A 24,003-nucleotide genomic window follows, 5' to 3' on the forward strand; every position below is an offset into this window, starting at 1 on the left:
CAAAACGATTTGTACTTCCCCATGGACACCTCGAGGTGCTACAAACTATTTTCATTCCTTTCTGCTCCCCTCCTGCCTTCGTACAATAAAATTAAGGACAAGGTTGGTCAAACTACTGGTGGGCTGCGTGTTGATGCATTCAGGCACCTTGGATGAGAAAGCCCTGTGTGTTGTGCTTTTCATGGTACATGGGGATTCACTATCCTGCTACCTTATACCCCCTGGATGAATTTTCTTATTTTTCAGTGTATTGTTGTCTAGCGATTTTGCAAAGTTCTATTTAGCAGTAGAAACCCACATGTGTTTTCTTTATTCTGTGGACAAGTTGCTTGAGACTGCCCTTGGTTAGCAGGGAGCTTTCAAGCTGCAGCCGGCCTGTCCTTTCAGGAGACAACAATTGTCCATTATGGAATATGTGAGCCTATTGCTCCTTTCACACCCCTTCAGGATTTGCTCTTGATCTGTGCTTAACTTCATAAAATCTCCAAATAATTGAACCGTTGTGTGGATAAACTACAGTGATAGTAAATGTCAGGTCAAATATTAACCCAATAATCTTTTGTTTGGTTTAATCTTTTGACAGATTAAGCTGAACACAGGAAAAACCAGAGGAGATTATGTTCTTGTGTAAGATTATTTTTATTTTCTGTAGTCAGCACCTGTCTTCTGAGCTGATTCCATTTGCCATTTAATCAGCCCGGTGGGAGGTTTGCTTCCAGCAAATCATACAGCCATAAAAGGAATTATGTCTGTGTTTTTACTTTTAAAATTTATTTATGTGCATGTGATGGATGTTACACTCAAACACTTCTTTCAACTGCAGCTGGTTTTGACAGTGAAAGTAGCTTCTGATTTGAGAGGCAAATTAGTCAAGCTCCTAATTGAAGAGGTGACACTGAGTAGTACAAGGAGAGGAACCAAAGAGTACACAAAGAAAGAAAACTTGTGCTTGACTTCCAAACTGACTACTCACTAAAATTATGATTCAGTGTTGCAGTGTCAGTGTTGGAGATGTTTGCACCCCACAGCTGTGAGACTGAACACAGTATAACTCATACCTGGGTATGAGATAAGTTTTCAGTATTTGTCATTGCTTTACCATGCCCAAGACCTTTTCAATCCTTTTCTGAGTTTATTACGTGAATTTCACTCATGTAGTTCCATCAGTGCTCATCTCCCCTCCTGCCTCGAATTAACTGAACTCCAAACATACACACAATTTTAAGAAAATAAACAAACAACATATTGAACAAGGGTTTACATGTTTGGATGCAATTTACCATGACTTGGCTCCCTCTTCTGGAAACGGGCACAGTAGCAGAGTGAATAAAAATACTTCATAATTTTGTTTCCTGCCCAAATAAAGGGAGGGAAGCCTACAACCAGATAAAGGCTAACCTGTGGTTACCACACGTAGTTCCCCTCAGTAAAAGCTTGTTTTATTTGTTTTCTCTGTCGGTAGCATGTCTGTGTGACCATATGTGACTGCCACAGGCCTCAGAAGTCTCTCTCTTCTGAGTAAGAAATACCAAAGCAAAGGATAAAGTAGGACTTAATGATTTTTGCTTTTTCTGCAACCTCCTTCTCCTGGAGCTGCCTCCGGTGTAAAATCCTTTTACTATTCCACTCTCAAAGGTTCAGCTCAATAATACTGTTCTCCCTCGTGACTTAAATAGCAGACTGCTCATCAGGGACCTGCCAAAGATTCACGTTGGGAGAATAATGTGTAAATTACCTAAATATTAGTCTGCTAAAGGCTTAAGAACAAGCATTTAGAGGTTGCTGGCAGCAGGAGCAGTAGGCGTCTGCCCTGCACCTGCGCGTTTTGGTGCTGCCCAGAAGCTCAAGTACCTTTCCCAAGGGCCATGTACGACCTTGCTCAGGCTGTGCGGCAGCTTCTCCATCCTCTGCCGAGCTGAAGTTTTGCCGTGCCTGCATCCAGGCTGCTATCGGCCACACCATCGCCTGAACGATGTCTTAACAAGGCTCCTCCGCCTGCTCGTTCATGTTCTTGAAATGAGTCACGAGTCCTTTTGTTTTGGACTGAGATAACATCATTTTAATTATTTATGTCCATAAAGGAGCCTGGTTATCTTTTCCAGATACTTACAACAAGGCATCACTTCTATCCAACAGAGTTAGATCAAGCTGTAAGAATACTTACCCCTATTTAATTTTTCCTCAAATTCTTCGGATGGGAATACCATATCTGTTCCAATCCTTTAAAAAACAGAGACTTTTCTGCCGGCAAAACTGCGAAAGCTGTGGGAGCAGGGAGCGGATTCCCCTCCCAGGTATCGGAGGGGCAGGACACACCCTGGACAGTCCCCTCTTTCCCTGCCCTCCACGGGGGCGTCAGTAATTACCGGAGGGGGAGGAAAGGAGCAGATCCCAGCCGTCCGTGGGAGCTGGAGCGGGCGAACATCGCCTGCCCCGGGCCGAGCCCTGCGGGTCCGAGGCTGCCCCGGGATAGGGACTGGGGCTGGCGGGACTTCCCGGAACGAACGGCGGGCGGGGGCGGCGGGAGGCGCTGACACGTGGCCGGCCCGGGGGGGAGGGAGCCCGGCGGCCGCCGCGATGTGAGCCGGGGAGGCGGAAGGCGCTGCCCGCATGGCCGCGGGGGGCGGCGGCAGGAATGTGCCCGTGGGCACCGCCGAGCGCGGCCCCCACGACGGCATGAGGCGCGATGGAGACCCGTACTGGTCCAGGTAAGGCTGGACCCGCTCCCGGGAAAGCCGCTCCCCTGCTTGCGGGGCTCTCCCCGCATCCCGCCGGCCGGTGCCTTCCCGGCCCCGGGACCCGCCGCATCCTCGGTGCCCTCCTCCCACAGCTCCTGGGAAAGATGCGGTTCCTGGATGGAAGGGGTCGCGCGGCGGTTTCGGTGCTCCCCGTCGGGCCGAGACCCTCTCCCCGGCCCCGGCGCTGCCCTCCGGGGGCACCGCAGGACGGGGTCGGGGGACATGGTCCCACCCGCTGTCTCACCCCATCAACCTCCAACAGAGACGGTAGAAGGAAGGGGGGAGATAGGGAATGGCTGTGAAACACGGGGGAAAAACGTCTCTTGAGTTTATTTCTGGCCTGTTGTCAGTGAATCAAACGCGAAACCGCTGTCAAGTTCTTATCAAAGTGTTCCAGCGGGGATGTTTGTACTGGCGATATTCATTCATTAAGATAAAGTCTGGAATAGTAGCTGAGCAGCAGCTAGACAGCTTGAATTGCTCCTTAAGTAAAGTAATTAAAATACCTAAAAATACGATTGAGCCCAAACTGACCACTTTTAACAACAGGGACATGGGCAAACACAGGGTGCTCCAGTGTTTGGAGCAGAAACTGGGACACTTGGGACAGGGCTGCTCCTCTCTGTCACCCTGGGAATGTCATCCAGCACCTCGACCTCAGGATCTGCCCCTTCTCCCACCGAGGGTTGGATGAGATGACGATTCCGAAGTACCAGTGGGGCAGCTGGAAGTGATGGTCAGAGGGTTTTCCAAACCATGAGTCCCTGGACTCCATGTGCTTTTGAAATTTGGCTCAGTTTAACACTGCCACGAAAAGGAACTGTCTTGTGGCTGCCACTGTGGTGGGCACCCCTGGGGCTCCCCTCTGCCCCTCTGGGCTGGTGTGAACCCGTGGGGAACTCCCCTTGGCAGGAGAGCAGAGGGGCAGCCACAGGGCAGGTGGCAGCGGTGCCAATGCACGGGAACATGTGGCCAAAGGGAAGAATTGCCCCTTCCAGCTGCAATTAACCGTTGGATAAATTGGTATTCATCATCAATTGCTTCCCGCAGTGTCAGCAGGTCCATAGCCAGTTTTAATTTGCTGTCCCAAGGGAAACTTTTCCTGCAGTCAGAGACCGGGAAGTCTAATCAAACCCATGCTCATCTCAAGAGTAAGGAGGTGGGTCTCAAGAAGGCCTTTGGCACTTGGGGTGCTTAAAATTTGAAGATTCTTTCCCCCTAAGGCACTTAAAAAAATTCCTTCTCTCTGTCTCCCTCTTGCTAACTTTTCCCTAAGTCTTTGTGAAGTGGGAGTGGTGGGGACCCCACACCAGATTTTTATGAAGCAAAACTTTAGTTTATATGTTTTTTCTCTAGAAAAAAAATAATATATTTGACCAGAACAAGCCCTTCAAATCTCTTCAAAAAATGCAAACCATCGATAACACTTTCCAAACCAAAATGCACTGCTATGAAGACAACCTGTTGATTAAGACATACCTATTTTAAGTGATTCTGACCATCTTAAGTGCTGCTAGTAACTGTGAAAAACCTGTTAATGGGAGGGAGCAGCAGGATATCCCTAAAGCCCATCAGATCATTATCTATATTGCTGTAATTCACAGAAGCTGAGATCATGTCCCCATTGTTTGGTGTAGACACACGTGTGGTCACAGCCCTTAGTTGGGGAGGTTTTATGGAGGTTTTATTGCCTAAGTAAACTGGGCAGGTCGAGTGTGGGACAGAGGGAGCAGAGAGGGGGAGCGATGCACCAGATCACTCAAGCAGGTTGCTCGAGTTCTCTAAAGTACCTCACTGAGTGGTTTGGTGGACAGTTTTGCAACAATTTCCAAGTAGTGAGTTATTGCCATGGAGGCAAGGTGTTAATAAGTGAGGGAAGTGACACAGGTTCTCCTTTCATGCTCCAACAAAAGTCCTGCCAGGCAGCCTTCCAAGATCAGTCCCCACCATCAGTGCAAGGAGAGATAAACTCTTATCTTGGCAGGTTTCTTTTTCCATCTTTGTTCATGCTGCTGCTTCTTTTGTCGTCCCTTTTTTCAGATGGCTTTTCCTTCCTCTTCCACTATTCTTGCCCTGTCTTTTCCCCTGCCTTTCCCCAACTTTTCTGCAGGTTTCCGATGGCTCCTTTATTACACGTCTCGTCTTCTAAGAACAGCACTTGGGGATTTCTATTTGGGGCTTGAAAAAGCCCACGTGTTTATGTAGCACATCTGGACAGTTATAAAGTGCTTTTTAATGCTGATCTTAACATGCCAAAGCAGGACTTCTCAGGCAGTGGATGTGTTTAAGCATCTCTGGTTTAACTGGGGGAAGGCTCGAAGCAGTGAGAAGAGAAATCAGTTGCTGAAGGTTGCACACAAAGCCACGAGCAGATCCAGCAGTGGACGTGGGGTTCACATTTTGGATGGTGCCTCCTGGAGAGAAATACAACGTGGAAAAGTCGCTGTGTCCTGGGAAGCAAATGACTTCTGAAACCGCTCTCCATCTCCCAGCCTCTGGCTACACCTGAAGACAAGGGGTGATTATAGCAATTTCTTTAAGCTCCAGAGATAAAAGGAGTCTTACCATCGGCCACAGGCTGGTCTCCAATCGCCTGACCTGCTCTTTGCCCGGAGACAATGGTCACGCTGTTTTTTTTTGAGTTCTGTGCTCCGATCTTTTGTACACGTGATGTTGCAGCTTTATCTGGTCGGGGTTTTTTTGGTGGTTGGGATTTTTATTGTACAAGTTCCTCACCCTAGTTTTAATCTTGACCTTGCTGAGAACTTTTTTTCACGTGGAAAATGTAAGGAGGACATGCATTTCATTCCTGGCTGATCTGTGTAATGTCCTCCCATCAGTATGCAAAGTGCACCTGTGCTTTATTATTATGTTTTCTCACCACCTCCACCTGGACTCAACAACTATTTCCAGCTCATATGAGCTGATGAAATCTAATTTCATCTTTGCTTTTGCCGAAAGCAAGAAATGAAGAGAGGGAATAAACCCAGAGCTCTCTTGCTGAACACCACTTTGTTGCCATCTGTGGCTCTGAGGAGGGAGCTTGAGCACAGGAGGCGGACAGGAAGCCAGCAGCTTTCCCAGGAAAAAAAAGCCCTGTGTCCTCTGTGCTGCTCTTGTTGGCTGCTAGCTGGATTGGGAAAAAAACAACAACCAAACCTCCTCTAAACCCCAAAGCTACTTTTGACAGCGACAGATCATTAGCTTGGAGCCAGTCTGCATCATGACAAAATAAACTCCAGGAAGGGGGGAAAACCTCTTTCCTGACAAGCATGTTAGATTTTCAAGGGAAGGAGAAGTTGTTGTCGAGAAAAACAAAGAGTGAGAAGTGAGAGGACTGTCAAAGTGGGTTAAAAATAACTATCTGGGTATTATCTTGTCACACAGGAGTGTGCACGGCTGCTGTGTTTGTGCCGTGTCAGTCAGTCCTGGTTGTGTTGGAGGTCACTGTAAATTAAAGCCGTGGGCAGGTAAGCTGGAAAAAAGGTTTTTGAAGGGTGAAGATCCCATGGAGCTGGGAATGGCTGACAAGGAGGGAAACGTTCCCATACTGTGGTGTGACAGGTGACCAGGCACAGGGGAACCCACAGGCACTGGCTGTGTGTCCTGGGGACATTCCCCTGGAGGTGGCCTCATGCTTGGGTGTCCTGGGTTTGGAGCTGGTGGCGTGGCTGGGAGCTCAGTGCCACCACATGGGCTCATCTCCATCCTGCTCTGGGGTTCTTGCAGGGTCTGGTGAGTGGTGGCTGGGATGAGCAAGAGGGCTGCGGGCACTGGAGGTGACTCCAGTGATGTGCTTGCCACGTATCTCCCACAGAACTATTTTTATCTCTTTTTAGAGAGGGGAGCTGAGGTAGAGATGCCCTCCTTGGGAGGAGGGTGTTAATGCTGTGCTATCAATACCTGTGCCCATCTGATGCAGATCAGGAGCTGCAGCTCCCAATTCTTCTTCCAGTTATGGAAAACACCCACAAACATTGGAGATGGCTTCTGGCCAAGAGCTGTTGCTGGGACAGGCTGTTCGTAGTCTTGCTGTCTAACACAGCTCTCTTACTACCTGAAAATACCCAGCGGTCCAGACTCGTGCCTTGGAGGGGACCAAACTGTGATCTAATTGATTGCCTGAGCTCCAGCAGGTCCATCTCAACAGTGACCTGCAGTGTCTGCCAACAGCCCTGCACACTGGGGAAAAGGAGGGAGGCGAGTCAAGAGAAATAAAGTTGAATAAATATTTGCTCTGTGGCATCTACTGGAGAAATTCCTCCAGCAGGAAAACGCACTGCAAATAAAGATAGCCTGTGCTGCTGGCTCTCCTTCCACTGCCGGATGGCTCAGCTTGGTTTTGTCCCTTTGGGAATCTCAGGCATCCTTGAAAATCCATCCTAACCACCATGCCCTGGGCAGGGCATCCATTAGGTTGGTGGGAGCTGGGTCCCAGGGAAATCAGTGGATGCTTCGAAGCAAAGCCATGACCACTCAGTGCCTGGGGCTGCAGTTGGAGGAGGAGAACCAAGGAACATCAGGCAGGGCTGCTGCCGTACAAAAAAGCCACCCAGGATGAGTCATTAGGGCTTGAGCTAATTGTCGTCTGTCTGGGTGGTGGTTGGAGGTTTGTGAAATAGGAAGTGTTTTCTGGCTGCATGACTGCTTTGCTTGGTGAAGAGGGTCTGGGTGAGGTGAGAAGGGGATGCACCTGCAGTGCCTGTCTCTTGTGAGCAGAAGGGGATGATGGATGAGGAGGGCACAGGCTGGGCAGTGAGGAGCTGCTGCTGTCACACAGCACCCAGTGAAGGCAATTAGGTGGCTCCAGACACGCTCCAGTGATTCACCTGGTGATGGTCTGGAGGGCTGGCCCCTCTCATGGGGTGTCTGTCACATGTAGCCAGGGCTTGGCCAGGACTGGCACAGGGCTGTGGGGAGGTGCTGGATCTGTCCCTGTGCCTGGTGAGACAGGACAACAACAGCTGTGACTTCTATAGGTTCAGATGTGCTTTGCTCTGACTCAGGGTGGTTGTTTCCAGCACAGCTTATCCCTCCCTCCCTCCCTCATCAGGGGACCCATCAAATTTAATTTGTTAACATCTGCTTCTCAGATGGCTGATGTCACCCACAAAAACTTTTGTTTGATTTGTCATTATTCCTTAGTTTTTGAAGGAGGGTTTTAATTCCTCCCTTTGTGCTAGTCCAGGTTCCTCCTGTAACCTTTGCTGTTGTTGTTTTGCACTGAGCAGAACACTGACTCATCAGCAGCCTCTGTGATAGCTATAATTAGGAGAAAATGTATTTACAAAGCTCTTCCCTCTGATGCAAGCATGTCATTGTCCTTGCAGAGAAATCATTCCTGCCATGCTTTCAGGTGGGTGTGGGCAGCTACTGATTACATTTGATTTGCGTGGATTTTCCTAGCTGGATATGCCACCTATGGAGGAAGTGGTAGTCTGAAGATGTTGTTACAGTTCCCACTTAATTTGAGCCCAAGTCTCTACTGATGCATTTAAACATACAGGAAAAGAATATAGAATGGAGTAGTAGTCAAAGAGAACATTGAGATTGTGTCATATACCCAGAGACTTATTTAGTGCTTTGGAAAAAGAATTAAAGTCAAGAGAAAAATATTCCCTGGAGTTCTGTCAAAACATCAGCTGGGGAGGAGGCTTCCTGGGAGAACATCTCTACTTGGGAGTCCCTCTGTATCTGAGCTGTGCTTTGAGTGGTGTTCTGCTCTGCAGAGACCCACGTGGCACTTTGTGCCCCCACTCTCATCCAAGTCAGACTTGCTGTGTGGAGACCCCAGCACTGCTGGCCTGGCTGCCTCCCCCTACCACCCAAACCCCCTTGGGTGACGCTCTCCACCTCACTGGGGCAAGAAGAGAAGCTGTGAGTTCACAGCATGCCCTCCTGTGCCTCTACCCTGAAGCCAGAGCTGCCCTGCTCATCCCTTTTGGGGTTCAATCCCTTAGGACCAAACTGTGCTCCCCCAGCCTGCACTTTCCTGGGACACCGACTTTGCTGTATGTGGGTTTTGCTTTTCCCATTTGCAAACATCCTCTGGAGGGGACAGACCTTGGCAATACTATAAAGAGAAGTGGGGTAGAGAACAGTTGAGCTGCTCACGTCAAGCTTACACTTTGCACAGCCATATAGAGTTTGGAGACAAGGAAGAACTGTCAATCTGATATCCCATTGAAATGCTGCTGTGCTTGCCAGGGTAACTGGGGTTGTTATGAACACACCAGAGTGATTGGAGAGGCAGAGCTCAGCCCCACTCCAGTGAAAGCTCATAAAGGTCTCTCTTTGCTGCAGGGGAAAAGCACAGTTTAGAAAACTGTCTTGATGCCTAAATAATAGAAAATACTTACACACATCACTGGCTGCTGTGCTTTGCTCTGTCACCTCGGTTGCTGCAGGTTCAATAGCTCAAATTTATCAGTGCTGTGCCACTGGAGATAACAGGAGAGATTATGACCCTGGACTGGCAACAGCCCATTTGGGCAGGCCAGGCATGAGTCTGTGGCTTATACCTGCAAGCATCTCATCCCTGAGGGCTCTCCATAATGTTTTCCATGGCTGGTGATCCCACACCTGCCCTCTACCTCTGATGGGGGATTTATACCCAAAAACTCCTGCCCATACTGTCCTGCTGGGGTTGGTCTGACCTGGACATGGTGTCCAGGAGCCTTTGGTTTCCCTGTGCTTTTCTATAGCAAGCAGGAGTTGGTGGAGCCACTGCTCCTGGAGCTGGCTGGGGCAGGTTATCAAAAACCAGATCACCTTTGGTTTTGCAGCAAATGAAGATATGAGTGAAGATATCTCCCTCTCAGGGTAAGTCCCCCCCACAGGAGGGACTGTGAGAGCATTTACCAGCCTGTTCAAGTGGCAGAGGCAGGTCAACCCCTGGTTACTTATTCCTCCAGCAGAAATGGGTGAGGTTTTCCAGTTCCTGTGTTATTTTGTGCGCTCGTGTGTGTGCACAGCAACGATGGTTCCAACCTTCAAAACACCAACTAAAACCCTTGCAGTCCCTCCTGCCAGAGGTTGGCACTGAGCTGCTTATCTGCCTTGTCAGGAAACAGCAATAAATCCACCTCCAGTGGGTTCACCTGCCCACCGTGTTCTACTTTTCATTGTTCCGTTTGACACCTTTATAAATGGGTTTGTGCTGTGTGGTATTAACCTACATTTAGCATAATTCCAGTACAGAGGGATAAATGCTCCATTCGCTATAAAAGGTGACCTGGGTTGTTTCCCACACGGATGGTGGGTGTGTTTAGTAGGGTGGAAAGCCCAGAGGTTGCTGCCCTGGTACAGTGAATTCCTCAGCCATCTCTGGAGCAGAGAGAGTGTGTTTGCTCAGTGCTTTGTGCTCTGGCCTCTGGGCATAGAAATAACCAAATACAAATAATACCAATAGTGTGTGTTCTTACTAAGTTTTTAACTCCATAATTCATGGGCAAAGGGGGACCCAGAGTGACACAAACTGGGCTGAGGGAAGGCAGAGGGATTCACCTACACCTGGGCCTGATGTTTGCAGCAAAATGTGTTTCTTTGCTCCGGAAGCGCATCACTGACTTGGAGCAGGAGGAAACTGCCTTCCCACTTATTTCCAGCCTATATCTTCTGCAGGAGCACTTTTCTTGGGGCTGGGTACTCATGCACCAAATAACATATTCTGTTAACATATTATGGCTCATGTTACCTAAAACTTCTTATCAGGCCAGGCTGAATTATTTTGCTCCTCTCTGAGCTCTTCAGCCCCATCATGTGTTGTCTCTCTAAAGAATTCCTTCATCTCTCTCCTATTTTGGGAAGGGTAGCACACACCAGCTCCCTTGGGGGTTGGGTAGGAATGCCAAACTACAAATATTTGCTATCAGGACGGTGTGTCTCATGCAAATGCTTCCAACCTCAGGCCCTGACCTTTCCTTTGTTACCCTTATCTTTTAAAGAACAGTTTCTTGTTTGGGGAAGAAAAGCAAACAAACCAGGTTCCTCCCCACCTTTCCCTCCATCCACAGCCAGTGATGTCCAAGCAGCCCCTTCCACCTTGCAGCCTGTGGACAGACATTTTGCTATCGGTGTCAAATATTGCTTGGGCTGAAGTTAGCATCATTCCCAAAAGCCACCAGGTGGGATACTCTCTGTGTCAGAACCCTTGTGCCACAGGGGGGTTGCAGTGACCTTCATTTTATCAAGACAGATGTGGCTTGCGAGCAAAGCAGCCCAACCCATAAGTTCTCTCTGTGCATGGACCTACCAGGCACAGCATCCCAGCTGCCCTTTCCCCATCTTCCTCTCCACCCTCACAGGCCCGAGTCCCGTGTGTGGACGGTGATGCTGCTGCTGGGGACGTGCCTGCTGTACTGTGCCCGTGTCACCGTGCCCATCTGCGCCGTCGCCCTCAGCTCCTACTTCGACTGGGACAAGAAGCAGTCTGGGGTCGTGCTCAGCAGCTTCTTCTGGGGCTACTGCCTGACACAGATCATCGGAGGACACATCAGTGATCAGTACTGGAAATTTTTCTTATGTTTTCCTCTGTTTTTTGAAGATGTAGCTTGGTGTTGGTGCCTCGCCCTGGGGCAGTGGTGGGGTGGAAAAGTGAAGCGTGTCCATGGGGAGAAGCTTTGTGGGACACTGCAGTTTGCTCTGAAAGGGGTTGAGGTTTCTCTGCCAGCCTCACTCAGGGTCTGTAGCACTGATTGAGAGGGGGCATGGGTAGTTTAGACTGTCCAGTTAGAAGCCATGGATGCCTCATCCCTGGAAGAGTTCAAGACCATGTTGGATGGGGTTTGGAGCAACCTGGTCTAGTGGAAGGAGTACCTGCTCATGGTAGAGGGGTTGGAATGAAATGGCCTTCAAGGTCCCTTCCAACTGAAATTGATTCTAGGATTCTATGAATACAGTTCTTTTTTTTTATTTGACTTGCACAGTCTCTCTTTGTTTTGAGTTCAGCTTGTCCAGTTTTTCTATCCTGTATTGCAATCTTTTCACAAGCAAGTCCCTGAACACAGTTTCCATCATGTTTGGAAAAACCAAGTGTCTTCACTTTATCATAGAAATTAAAAAACAAACATATTGCCCAAGTGGTTGTAAGGGAACATCTGAATCATTGCCTGCTGGAGTTCCTTTCCACAGCCACCCTATTCTTAGCGAGGGGGGGCTTTTCTGTGAAATGTTTTGTGACGAGAACATGCCTGGAAGGAGTACATTACCTGTGCAGTGCACTGTGCTATTTAGTTATGGTCCTGAATAGTTTCCAAGCAAACACTTGCAAAAACCTGAATGTTAAAAGGCAGAGATGATGCAAAAGGGCACATGTAAAACACTGTCACTGGTTAAGAGGAGCAGAATAGTGGCAGCACTTGAGTTTCTCCTCCATCACCATCAGAAACTCAAGTGTGTCAGTGCTGTTTGGTCTCTGGGATCAGTGTGTGCTGGAGTTGGACAGGCAGTGCTGGCAGGAGGTGAGAAGGGAGGAGATCAGAACTCCTTGCCAGGGGCTAAAGACACGTAAGAGAAGAACAGGTTTGACCCAACAGTTGTTTCTAAAAACTGGCTAAACTGGGAAGGGCACTTGAGTCTTGACTGGAGCACTTTGCCCTTTTGGCCTCTCACCTCTGATAATGTGTTTTCTGTCTTCCAGAATAGGAGGTGAGAAAGTCCTCCTCCTCTCAGCATCAGCCTGGGGGTTCCTCACAGTCCTCACCCCGGTGCTCACCCACATCACTTCTGCCCATCTTGTTTTTATGACCTCCTCCCGGTTCCTCATGGGGTTGCTGCAAGGTGAGATCCCTGTCCTGTGTCTCTGTGTGCCCCGGGGGGGCTTCCCTGCACAGGGATTCATGTGCAGTACATTCAGATTCAAATCCTGTGGTTTGCAGTGAATGAACCCTTCCCCTGTGTGCCTGAGCAATTCTCTGCCTCAAAGCTGCTTCCACATCCAGAACTTCCATGGGAAAAAACAGTGACATTTCTAGAGAAAGTCACTGACAAGTCATTCCCTTGTAGAAACCTCTCTGCCAGACAGGGGCTGCTGGCTTTGGAAATCATCACTGGTGCTGTTTGATTTTCCACGTTTTCAAACTCCTTCAAAGTACTTGGGGAAAATCGGCTCTTGCCAAAACTTATGGATAATTTGGGATGATTTTCCGTCCCTGTTGTCAAGCTACAGCACTGAAGAGGTGCCTTGACACTGATGGATTTACGGTAGCAGTTGCAGTGATGATGAAATGGGGGATTACAGAGAAGGCTCAAACAAACCTTTCATGGCAATGAGTCCACTTAGTTTATTTTATGTCCCTGTTTTGAGTCCACCAAGGGGTTTGCTGCTTTATCTCAGTGTTCTCCTTCTGGATCTTTTAAATTTGCTTTTGATTTGCCAACAATCCTGACTGTTCCCTGCCTTGCTCCCGTTGCTTTCAGGGGTGTATTTCCCATCCTTGGCCAGCCTGCTGTCCCAGAGGGTCCGGGAGAGCGAACGAGCCTTCACCTACAGCACAGTGGGGACTGGCTCACAGTTTGGGTAAGTTCAAAGGCCTTTGAGCAGTGAGTGACAGTCTCTGGACATCATATGTGATGAAATGCCATTAAATAGTTGGAGGCAAAACTCACAGCCCAAAGTACATGTGGATTCACGGGTCCTCAAGGACACAGGCTGCAGCTGAGGAAGCCTCAGGCAGTTGCTGTCGTGCCTGTCAAGGATTTATGTATTGTTTTCTCTTTCTTTTCAAACCAGACTTTGAAGAGTGTTTGCAACATTTAATTACTATGGGAAACAGTTTGATTCAGTAGGAAGAGCAAGGGTCAGCCTGAGACTGGTCACCTTTCCACTCTGATAGATGGGGAGAATAGAACTTCCCCTTCTCTGCTGGTCTCCATCAGAATTTACTTTCTGAATAGGAGGATTTCTTAAAAGCCAAACAGAAATATTACTGTGTTTAACCACTTAGTTTTCCAGTGTGCTTATTTCTTTTGCTGTGTTGTGCATTCTCTGAGATACTGCACACCAGCAACCTCCTTTTCTTTCCTCGTTGTCCATGTTTCAGGGTGGGGCAGGCGAGGGTGAGGCCTCTTGGGGTTTCTGCTGCCCAGTGAGGATCTGGCCTGAGATGCCACTCAGGGAATAGGGCAGGTTTTGGAGTCACAGGGGGACTGGACAGGTGGGCAGCACCTGCACATGCAGTGAGTGAGAAATTCTCCCCTGTGAGGGTGGTGAGACAGTGGCACAGGTTGCCCAGAGAAGCTGTGGCTGCCCCATCCCTAGAAGTGTTCAGGGCCATGCTGGACAGGGCTTGGAGTTACCTGGTCTAGTGGAAGGTGTCCCTGCCTATGGCAGGGGAGTGGAATGAGATGATGTTTAAGGTCCCTCCCAACCCAACCCATTCTGTGATTCTGTGGCTCAGTGACACGCAGTGTTGACCCCAGGGTGCATCTGCCATTGATGTGCACAGTCCAGGCACTCTTAGCCAGACCAGTAAATCCAAATGGTTTCCCTTGCAGGACACTGGTGATTGGTGGTGCAGGATCCCTCCTCCTGGACTGGTATGGCTGGGAAAGCGTTTTCTACTTCTCCGGTTTGCTCACTTTGCTGTGGGTTTACTGCACCTGCAAGTACCTTCTGAGTGAGAAAGGTAAATCCCAGGCATCCCTGGGCTTGCCAGTGCTCCCAGGGCTCTGGGAACTGACTGATTCCTCTCTGTTGTTTTCTGCAAATCCTCTGTGTTTCCAAGATCATGCCTGGTTTTGCACAAAGACCTTTTGCTCAGGTGTCTTCTGTAATGCACACTGTGTCTCACCCAAGACCCCCAACCCAGAAACGAGGTTTTGAGCTCTTTCAACACTGATTTCCTGTTTCAAGTCCCACGCTGGATTACATCCCTGATCTGGCTCCTCAGTACTCTTAAGCACCAGTGAAAACACAAAACAGAGCATGATCTTCAAAGTGGATTAAGCTAAAGCAGGACAAGATACTTATTCACAACTAAGAGCATCTACACATAGAGCTTTTAAAAACCCATTAATCCAGAATATCTCTTCTGAAATAACTGTCTGGGAGTAATTCTGCATATGGACAAACCATGACACCTGGCTACAGCATTATTAGTGTGAGCTTGATGTGTAGAAGCCGAGCTCATGAGGAGCTGGGTGTGTGTCTGGTGCTACACAGAATTCAAATGTGGTCCCTGCCCAAGGGATTTTTGTTTAATTATTACAAGGGGTACAAATGGGTGGAAGTGGCTGAGTGGGAAAGTGTGTGGACGCAGCGGAAAAATTTTGGTCAACGTAACAAGGTGTTTTCATGAGCATTCAGTGGTGGCATAGCCAAAAAAACAAGACCAAACAACAAGGAGATTGAAGGTAGTTGTATAGCAGTGTCCCAGGGCTGCCTCCAGCTGCACAGACAGTTACTGATCAGAGCTTTCCTTTGGCTGTTTTCTTCCCTGCAGAACTCATCATCCCCATAGACTATTTAACGAGAGGCCTCTCGATACCCAAGCAGACCAAAGTTCCCTGGAAGCAGCTGTTTAGGAAGGCACCGATATGGTAGGGAGCTGCAGTGGCCTCGAGCATCAGCTGGGCTGGGGAGCACCCTCCTTTTTCTCCTGTCTGGGCTTATTTGTTCTGCCTCTGTAGTTTTTGTCCACTTATTTAAATATTTGGGAAACAACCAGGTTTTCTAATTCCTTCTGTATCAATAAAGAACTAAAAAGGTAAGTTTGGCAAAAGGTGGTTTTTGTTCTGTCCAGAGGACTGTCAGGCTTGAATATTGCTGGCAAATCTTTCTCCTTCCCAGGCTGTTCCCCCTGGATGAGTCATGTGCTCCTCCAGGCTGATATTCTCCACCAGTCTTCTTAGAAATGCTGCTTGTATTGGGCTCCTAAGAAGTGCTGCACTGGGGCACTGAGTGGCACAGGCTGTGTTCTCATTGCTGGCAAACATCTTTTTAATGGCCATTTTTCCTTTGGGATACACTGCAATGGATATTGAAGCTCCTCCAAGCATGTGCCCAAGTGCTGTTTCAAGATGCAGGGCAATAAGCCCATTCCTGCCTTGAATAACAATGGAGCTGATAACAAAACCCTAGAAAACCCTAAACAACACCTCTTGGAGCAGGAGGACTCTAGTAGCACTGGAAAGGACCGGTGGGAAATGCACTGGCATAATTACCAGTGCAGTTAACCTTGCCTGAGCCTGGGGCTGATGTCAGGCACTGTGCGATGGGGCAGCCAAGGAACCAGCGCTGCTGCAAAGGGGAGAAAGCCAAAAGGAGTTGTTATCTGTGAGAAAAATCTCAGGAAGCAATTGCAGTGCTGTGAGAGATTTCTTTATAGACCAGGAACTGAAATATTGGGTTGCTCGAGTGCCTGTTTCCCTCCCAGTGTGACCTGTCACTCCTGATTGTTTCCTCTCTGTTGTGTGTTTTCAGGGCTGTCATCATTGCTCAGCTCTCCACAGCCAGCACGTTCTTCACTCTCCTCTCCTGGCTGCCAACTTTCTTTAAGGAAACTTTTCCTGAGTCAAAGGTAGGTTGGCTCCGAGGGGCAGGAGTTGCTGCTCTCTGTTCAAAGGGGGTCATGCTGGGTACCTGCCAAAATGGGTTGGTTAGGAAGGAAGGTGATGGCAGAGGGATTTGGTGAGAGCAGGCTGGGAGTCAGGAGGGGGTGGGAGGTTTCCATGTGGGATTAGGAGCCGTGGCACCTCTGCACGTACATTTGGAGGTGCCAGCATCCTCCCTCCAGGTTGCAGAGGCTGGTTTCTAGTTGTTTGTTTAGGGATGCTGAGAGGAGGCAGAGCTGGGGCGCTTTCCAGGCAGGGAAGTGCAGGTTATATTTGGGGTTTAGACTGCTTTTCTTCTGACAAAACTACAGTTTTCAAATGGCACAGAGCTCATGACATTCTGCTGTTGCAAATAACCACCATTCACTCCTGATTTTTCACAGGGTCTTTAGCTGGACTGACATTGTACAGCTCAGACCTGCCTGCTAAAATTAAAATTACCATTAATACTGTGTGCTTCGAAAATACTACAAAAGCTTCCCCCTCCTTAGCACAAATGATGTTCCCATTTTTCAGAAAGCCAGGCAATACTTATCTGATCTGAGAGCTGGTATTTTCATCTTGTTCTCAGAAACTCACAGAGTCTTTTCCACAATGGCTCTGTTAGGTTTTTTTACAATTTCCAGAGCTGCTTACAAATGCCTTTTCATATTACACATGTAAAGCTCTTTATGGCATACTTGATATTTATATTAAAATCGTGTATTAAACCGGCAAACATATTGTTGTGACAAGATCTGTGCACCTCGAGTAATGTGCTTGTGCAGCAGTAATTTACCATCTGTTAAGCATTATATCACAGTGCCCTTATGTAAGATGCTCTATATAGTGTGTCTGCAGCTGATAATCACTTCATGTATTTTAAAACGTGGTTCGAGGATGCCTGGTTTTAAAGGATGGACAATAATCCCTGATGTGGGAAACCTGTGTCACCTGCTGGCCAAAGTCCCTTTCTGCAGGTGAGCTGCCTCACCTCTGTCTGGGCAGCTGCCTCCAGCCTGCCTGGAGGTTGATGGAGGATTTGGATCAGGGTGATGGGCTGAGGGATTAGACAAGGTGCATTGGGATTGTCGTGTTAACAAACACCAGAGGCATTGCCCCACAAACCCCATGGGGTAATATTTTCAAAAGTGACCAAGACCCAAATTTCAAAGGCATGGAAAGGTGCAAATGGACACTGGTATGATTTCCAGGAGCAGATGAAACAATATTATTCAAACCCAAGATTATTCAGCCCTCCCACACATCCCAAAGCCAGGCAGGAAGGGGAGATGCCTCCATGGGGTGATGGACTCTGAGCAAAGGGAGACATGCAGGGGACAATGGATGGATGATGGATGCATGGATGAGTAGGTTCAAAGGAGCTGAGATGAAGCCCAGCACAACCCACACTGGTTTCAGCTCCTTGTGGGATCTGGGCACTGAAGTGCCCCTGAGCAGCTGTAATCCAGCTGACCAGTAATCGGCTGTGATTACAGCTGTAGCAAGCTCACTTAATTGAAAATAGGCCAAAGTATGTTACTGCCCATAATGTTACCTAATCCTGCCATTAGAAAATCCAGCTACACTCCCTCGGCCTCACAGTAACGCTGCTAATGAGGTTGGAGCTGTTGGAAATTCTGCTTTGCTGGTGACCCACAGGAAACCCACAGTGAGCTTCCCAGGCTCTCTGGCTCTCTACCACATCATTATGCTGAGCAGTAAACTTTGCCACATTTAATCCCTCTTTCTCAGAGCTTTCTGCCTCTCCCCTGGATGAAGAGTCACCAGGGCAGAAGGAAAGACAGCAAACCTACAAATGCTACTGTCCTGTGATGCATCTGCCCCCTTACAGAGCTTGGAGTGGGGCTGGGTGCAGCTGAGAGCTGGTCCTGCAAATGGGGTACAGATGCTGCAACAAGTCCCAAGTGCTTCATTTTTCCCCCTTTCTACAGATACTGTGGACTATCAAATAAAATATTTGCAAACAAACTCAGCTCTGACAAACCTCTCTTGATTTTCGCTCTGTTTCAGGGTTGGGTGTTTAATGTAGTCCCCTGGCTGGTTGCAATTCCAACAAGCTTGTTCAGTGGATTTCTGTCTGATCATTTAATCAGTCAAGGTAAGAGCCCTTCTGACTTCTCATCAACTCTAATTTTATGGGATTTGGAGAGAGGATGTGAGTAGGAGGAGACGGGCCTGTTGGTAGGGAGAAGACCCAGCAAATAGACAATGTGAGGTTCTGGTACAACAGCAGAATAAACACTCCAGTGTCCAAATCCCCTCCATGTGTTTGGGGCTCGCTTTGATCTCAGTCATAATATCCACATGGAGATGAAATCTGGGCATCTGAAATCCACTTACCCCATGGTCTCCTGGCTGGAAAACAAGGAGAACCTGATGTGCTGAACTCCTACTCTGCCTTTCTCTTTCAGGGTACAGAACCATCACCATTCGTAAGTTCATGCAGGTAAGAGAGCTGAAGCCACAGGAGAGACACCCAAGTTACCTTCCGAGCTCTACTTACATGTCAGACTAGACCTTGTATGGAGCTGGGTTGGGGGTTATAGGTAGAAAGAGGGAAGGTTTTCTGGCTTTGATTGGTGGTCAGTGTGTGTGGGAAAGGAAATCCAGAGGAAAACCCTGGCTGAGGAACAGAGCGTGGATGTCTGTTAACGGTGGACTAATGGTAACATTGAGCACAGTGAGTGCTCTGAAGGGGTTTTCTTTCACAGGCAAAGGCCAACCTGTCCCTGTTGTCACACCAGCACTCTGAATGACCCCTTAGATACTGAGGAAGTAGCGATACAAGGGTGAACAAAAATAGAAATGCTGGGTGAGAACACAGTGTCTCCTTTGCTCTGCAGCATCACATCCGTCTGGACAGACGTCTGACACAGAAGGGCAGGACACTGGGAAAAAAGGCTTGAGAAGCACCTGGTGCACATGAGCTTTTACACTGGAAAAGGGAACAGTTTGTTCGTGACATAATTTGCTTTCTTCCTTACAGAAAATGTGCTGTGGTGTTTAATTTTGCCTTTTTTCCAGGTCATTGGCTCTGGCGTCTCAAGCGTTTTTGCTCTGTGTCTGGGCCAGACCTCCAGTTTTTGCAGAGCAGTAGTGTTTGCCTCCGCCTCTGTTGGACTCCAGACCTTTAACCACAGGTAAGGAGAGCAATGGGAACAGGAGCTGTGGCCCTTTGCTCTCGTCCCACACTTGGCATTTTGGGGTCTCGGGCAAGGCTACCTCCATCCTGCCTGTCAGAACCAGAACTGGCGCTTGCCTGAGCACTGTGTGTGAAGCCGGTGGAGTTTAGTGCCTGGGGGGGTGGAAATGATCCAGCAAACCTCTAGTGTGGGAAAGGGCTTGGACCAGCCAGTATTAGAAAGATGAAGCAGGGGAATTGCATTTTGGCCCTTCTGAATACTTTGAGTTGAATTGTTTTCCTTCTTATGCTCACCTGGACTGCTTCACTCTCAGCTTCTACTCCTTTCTTGTGCCATTTCTTGTCCAGAACCTTTCCTTGTGTTTCACAAACCAGTCTCTGTGTAAATGATGAAGAAACAGTGTTCCATTCAAACAGCCATTTTTTCCCCCTCTCTGTTTCTCACCAGTGGCATTTCAGTAAACGTGCAGGACCTGGCCCCCTCGTGTGCTGGCTTGCTGTTTGGTAAGGATTCTGTGGGCTTTCCATGCTGGAGAGGTGGCATCTGTGGGTGGGACATGGTCAAGGTTTGAGTAAGGATGGCTCTGGGCAATGTCCACTCTGTGTGTGCAGCTTCAGCTTCCTTCTGCAATAAACCTGCCAGTGCTGGGGGCAGGTAAAATGGCACCAACGTGCCTTTGGACCTGCACCCAGGGCTGGGATGGTACTACATTTCAGTGGTCTCTGTCAGTTGTCCAGAGAAGCTGTGGCTTCCCCATCCCTGAAAGTGTCCAAGGCCAGGTTGGACAGGGCTTGGAGCAACTTGGGCTAGTGGAAGGTGTCCCTGTCCATGGCAGGGGTTTGGAATGAGATGAGCTTTAAGGTCCCTCCCAACCCAAACCATTCTGTGATTCTGAGATCAACAGGGCATTTTGCCAGATGTGCAGACTGGGGGTTGGTGGGAGCCAGGATGAAGCTGCTCATGTCTGTGGGTTTTGAACACACAATTTCTTTCTTTTCCTTCCAGGGGTTGCAAATACAGGTGGAGCCCTCCTAGGTAAAGTACCTTCCTGCAGCTCATCCTTTCCCAGAGAGCCCTCTCCCTGCAGAGGGCAGGAGCCAGCCCCAGAGCCTTTGCATGTCTTTTTCTTCTCTTCTGTCACAGGTGTCATTTGTGTGTACCTGGCTGGTTACCTGATTGAAACGACTGGCTCCTGGATTTCTGTTTTCAACCTGGTGGCTGCTGTTAACAGCATTGGGCTCTGTGTATTCCTCCTGTTTGGAGAGGCCCAGAGGGTGGACACAGACTCTGCTTACATGGATCTCTAGGGATGAGCCCAGCGAGCAGCCGAAGGACAGGAGAGTGTCACGTCTATGTTGCACAAGTGCCAAAGAACATTTTAACTTTTTTTTTAGGTGTTTTAACAGGAAAAAAATATGCTGAAACCAAGTACATAGTGGGTCTGGATGGAACCCATGACAAAAAAAAAAATGTAGAGTTTATTTTTTGCTCAGGGTGTAACTGGTGGCCTGCAGAGCCATCCAGCTCAACATCTCCAGTGAGGATATGGTCTGTGGGACCAGTTTGTCCCAGTTTGTGTCCGGTGGACAAATATCCATGTGGCCAAAGGACGTTACCCGACCTATCTCCCAAGGCTGCTGTGGTTCCATGCCCTGCTGAGGAGGAGCTGCTTCTCCGTGCAGGAGCAGGTCCCCCCCCCCGCTGTGCTGTCCTCTGACCGTCCACCTCTGGGCTGCTGTGCCACACGTGTCCTCTGAACTGTGTGACAGGGATTGTCCCAACGAATGTACCTCTGACCTTAACCCCCCCTCCCGTGCCTTTGTTTGCAGCCAGCTCAGCAGGTACCAGCCAGGTGTCCAAGGGTTGTGAGATGAATCCCAGGCTTCCCTTCAGGGAGTGTCTGCCTGGATGTCTGCAGTGGATCCAGGGGCTGTGTCGGTCCTGACAGGAGGCTGCAGAGCAGAGCACTCCAAGGCAAGCCTGTCTTTGCTCAAGGACAGAGCTCAAGGTGTCCCTCCTCTCCCCGGTGGCTTTACCCCAGCCCTGAGCCCAGGCAGGCCAGCTCCACCATGAGAGCAGAGCTGATCTGCCATCCCCCAGGGTCAGGCTTAGCTGGGCTCACCTCGTGGTGCAGAACAGCTGAGGAACCCCCCAGGAGCTGTTTTGCCAGATGCTGTGAATGTATAGGAAGAATTGGTCACATTCTGTGCTGTAGATCTACACCCCCAGATGTGTTCTGCTGGATTAGGTGTGTCCTCCACGTACTCTGAAAGGGCCAAGGGAGACTTTCCAAAGAGCCTCACACGGGCAGGTTTTGTTTCTATGTTGAGCATAAACCAAATTTCTGCACTGGGGATCCATAGGGATGGGGATCCCTGTGGTTCCCCGTGTCAGAGGGAAATACTTGGCTGTAGACACCTCTGAGCCTGAATGTCTTAAGTTATTTATAAATATTTTAAAATGTGAGCACCAAATTCTATATTTTATGTATTTGAGGCCTGACTCTGCATGCTTATTTTGAGTGGTGCTCCCACCAAATCCCTCACTATTTCTCGAAGGGGAGTATCTACCAGCCTCCAGTATTTGGTTTTGTAGGATGAAGTTTAAATGTGACATTTCATATTAAAGCAATTCATTGCTTTTCCTCCTGCCCCTTGCTTGAGGCTGAAAGGTTCTCTTTGGTTTTTCCAGTGCTTACCAGAAAACTTCATCTCTGACTGAGGATCAGATTTCCCAAGGACTTTGCAGTGCAGGAAAGCTGTAGGTTCAGGTTTACTGTCCTTAAAAAAAACCCAATTATCTCCTTCTTTACCTTTTGTTTTGGCCAGATTTCTTCTTGGAAGACCTGTTGGAGCCATGTTAAATTTCTGAATAGGTGGATTTGTAGTGAAAATAGTGACAGCTTTTTGATTGCAGAGACACTAATGGGTGTCACTAAACTGAGCTGAGCCACTTACTGGGCATATTAATAGATAAAGGTGCAACTGCTTGATATCTTCTCAAGAGAATAAAAAATCAATGTGGCCTGATTAGGGACAGAGAGATAAGAAAGTATTTTTTTTCTCCTTCTGTGCTTTTTTTTTCTCTAAAAGGCTGTTTGCTATGAGGAAGACTGGTGGGAAGTCTTAAAATCGGTGGATAACACTCAGAGCAGACAAAGCCAGGCTTGCCAAAGAGGCCCGAGGCTGTGCAGCCATCTCTGCCAGCTTGTCCTTTGTCCAGTCTGAGCAGATTGCTTGCATGGCCTTTTCTATAGTGACACAGAAAAAAAAAATGGTTTTTTGTGGGTTTTTTTTTTTTTTTTTTTTAGTGTCTTCCCTGGCTGTTCAGTGTTGCAGGTCAGGAGCACAAGGAGTCAATCCTTGCTCTCTTTGCTGATTGCACCATTTCTTGTGAAAGAGTTGGTGAGTTTAAATCACTCGCATTTGAACCAGGCAGCTTGGCCACCCCTTGGCTCTGCCAGCTGGGAAATTTGGAATTGAGATCTTCAAAGGAAAGTCAGCCTGGCTGGCTGTGCCTCCTCTCTAAATTCAGCTAACACTGGTGGGCTGTCCTGGTTGTCTGTCTCTGTAACTGGCTAACAAGTTAAGTATTTGACTTGAGCTTATGTTTCATTATCCTCATACCTCATTGGTGGAGTGCTGAAACCATTTTGCAGACCTGTTCTGGTCTTTGTTTAAGCCACCTTGCCAAAGCCTGTGGTCTGAGTTTTTGTTACAGAAGGACCTGAAAAAAAATAAAGGCAGCCAATCATTTGCAGACTGTGGTTTTCCTTTGACTGCAGAGGTGTTAATTTGTGTGATCAGTAAGGGACAGACAAGTATATTTGATGTGATTAACTCCTTAGGGGGGGCTGTGCTGGGAGAGCATCCCCACGTGTACTCATCAGACCCTGAGCACAGCCAGCTACCTCTTCTCACTGCTTTTGGAAAAATGACTGAAAAGCTGCCTTCAGCAGAGCTGTGGTCAGTACAGCATCCATGATCCAATATCGCTTGAGAGTAATAATACAAACGAAGTGATTCTTGCGTTAGGTGGGATACACCCCGCAGGCAGATCACCTTCCACGTGGAGACCGTGCTGAAAAAAAAAAAAATGCATTGCTAGCTTTTTTTACGTCCACGCCGATAGGTTCGAGCAGATGCCAACAGAGGGAGCTGTGAGATTTGGGAAGTGGCAGCTCCGACCAGCGAGAGCTGCCGCGCCTGGCCCTGCCACAGCTGGCACAGCTGGCACGGGTAGTGTGGCTGATGCAGAGGTTTGGCTGGCACAGCTGGAAGGGCGGGCACAGCTGGCAAAGCCTGGCCCTGCCGAGGAGCAGCCCTGGCTGGTGGCTCTCACCACCAGAGCTGCCCTGGGGACTCCCAGGATCTGCTGTCCCAGATTTGCTGGGACCCCTCACATGGCAATTGTGCAGTTAGTGGTGGGGAGTGAAGGAAAAGTTTGGGGGGCATTTTAGAATGAGAAATAGCCACTGAAAGGAATTTTAACACCTCATCTGTAGGGTCATGTAATCAAGAGAATATCTCTAAGTACTGCAGAGTCTTCTAATTTTCTCCTCGATG

The 24,003-nt window shown here is 48.5% G+C and overlaps 1 protein-coding gene across 1 annotated transcript; it reads left to right on the plus strand.

Annotated features, from left to right (window-relative positions):
- The first annotated feature begins 2,527 nt into the window (after nt 1–2,527).
- SLC17A9 (solute carrier family 17 member 9) lies at nt 2,528–23,197 on the plus strand. Its single transcript, XM_027710718.2, has 13 exons — nt 2,528–2,708; nt 11,045–11,242; nt 12,379–12,518; nt 13,158–13,257; nt 14,235–14,365; nt 15,182–15,278; nt 16,162–16,258; nt 18,306–18,393; nt 18,707–18,741; nt 19,320–19,435; nt 19,886–19,941; nt 20,444–20,473; nt 20,582–23,197. The coding sequence occupies exons 1-13, from the start codon at nt 2,611–2,613 to the stop codon at nt 20,743–20,745; spliced, it is 1,350 nt and encodes a 449-aa protein (XP_027566519.1). The 5' UTR covers nt 2,528–2,610; the 3' UTR covers nt 20,746–23,197.
- Nucleotides 23,198–24,003: the final 806 nt, after the last annotated feature.

This window comes from Pipra filicauda, unplaced genomic scaffold (genome assembly GCF_003945595.2).
Source record: "Pipra filicauda isolate LSUMZ 115617 unplaced genomic scaffold, ASM394559v2 scaffold13_size5146498_pilon, whole genome shotgun sequence".
NCBI classification, from domain to species: Eukaryota; Metazoa; Chordata; class Aves; order Passeriformes; family Pipridae; genus Pipra; species Pipra filicauda.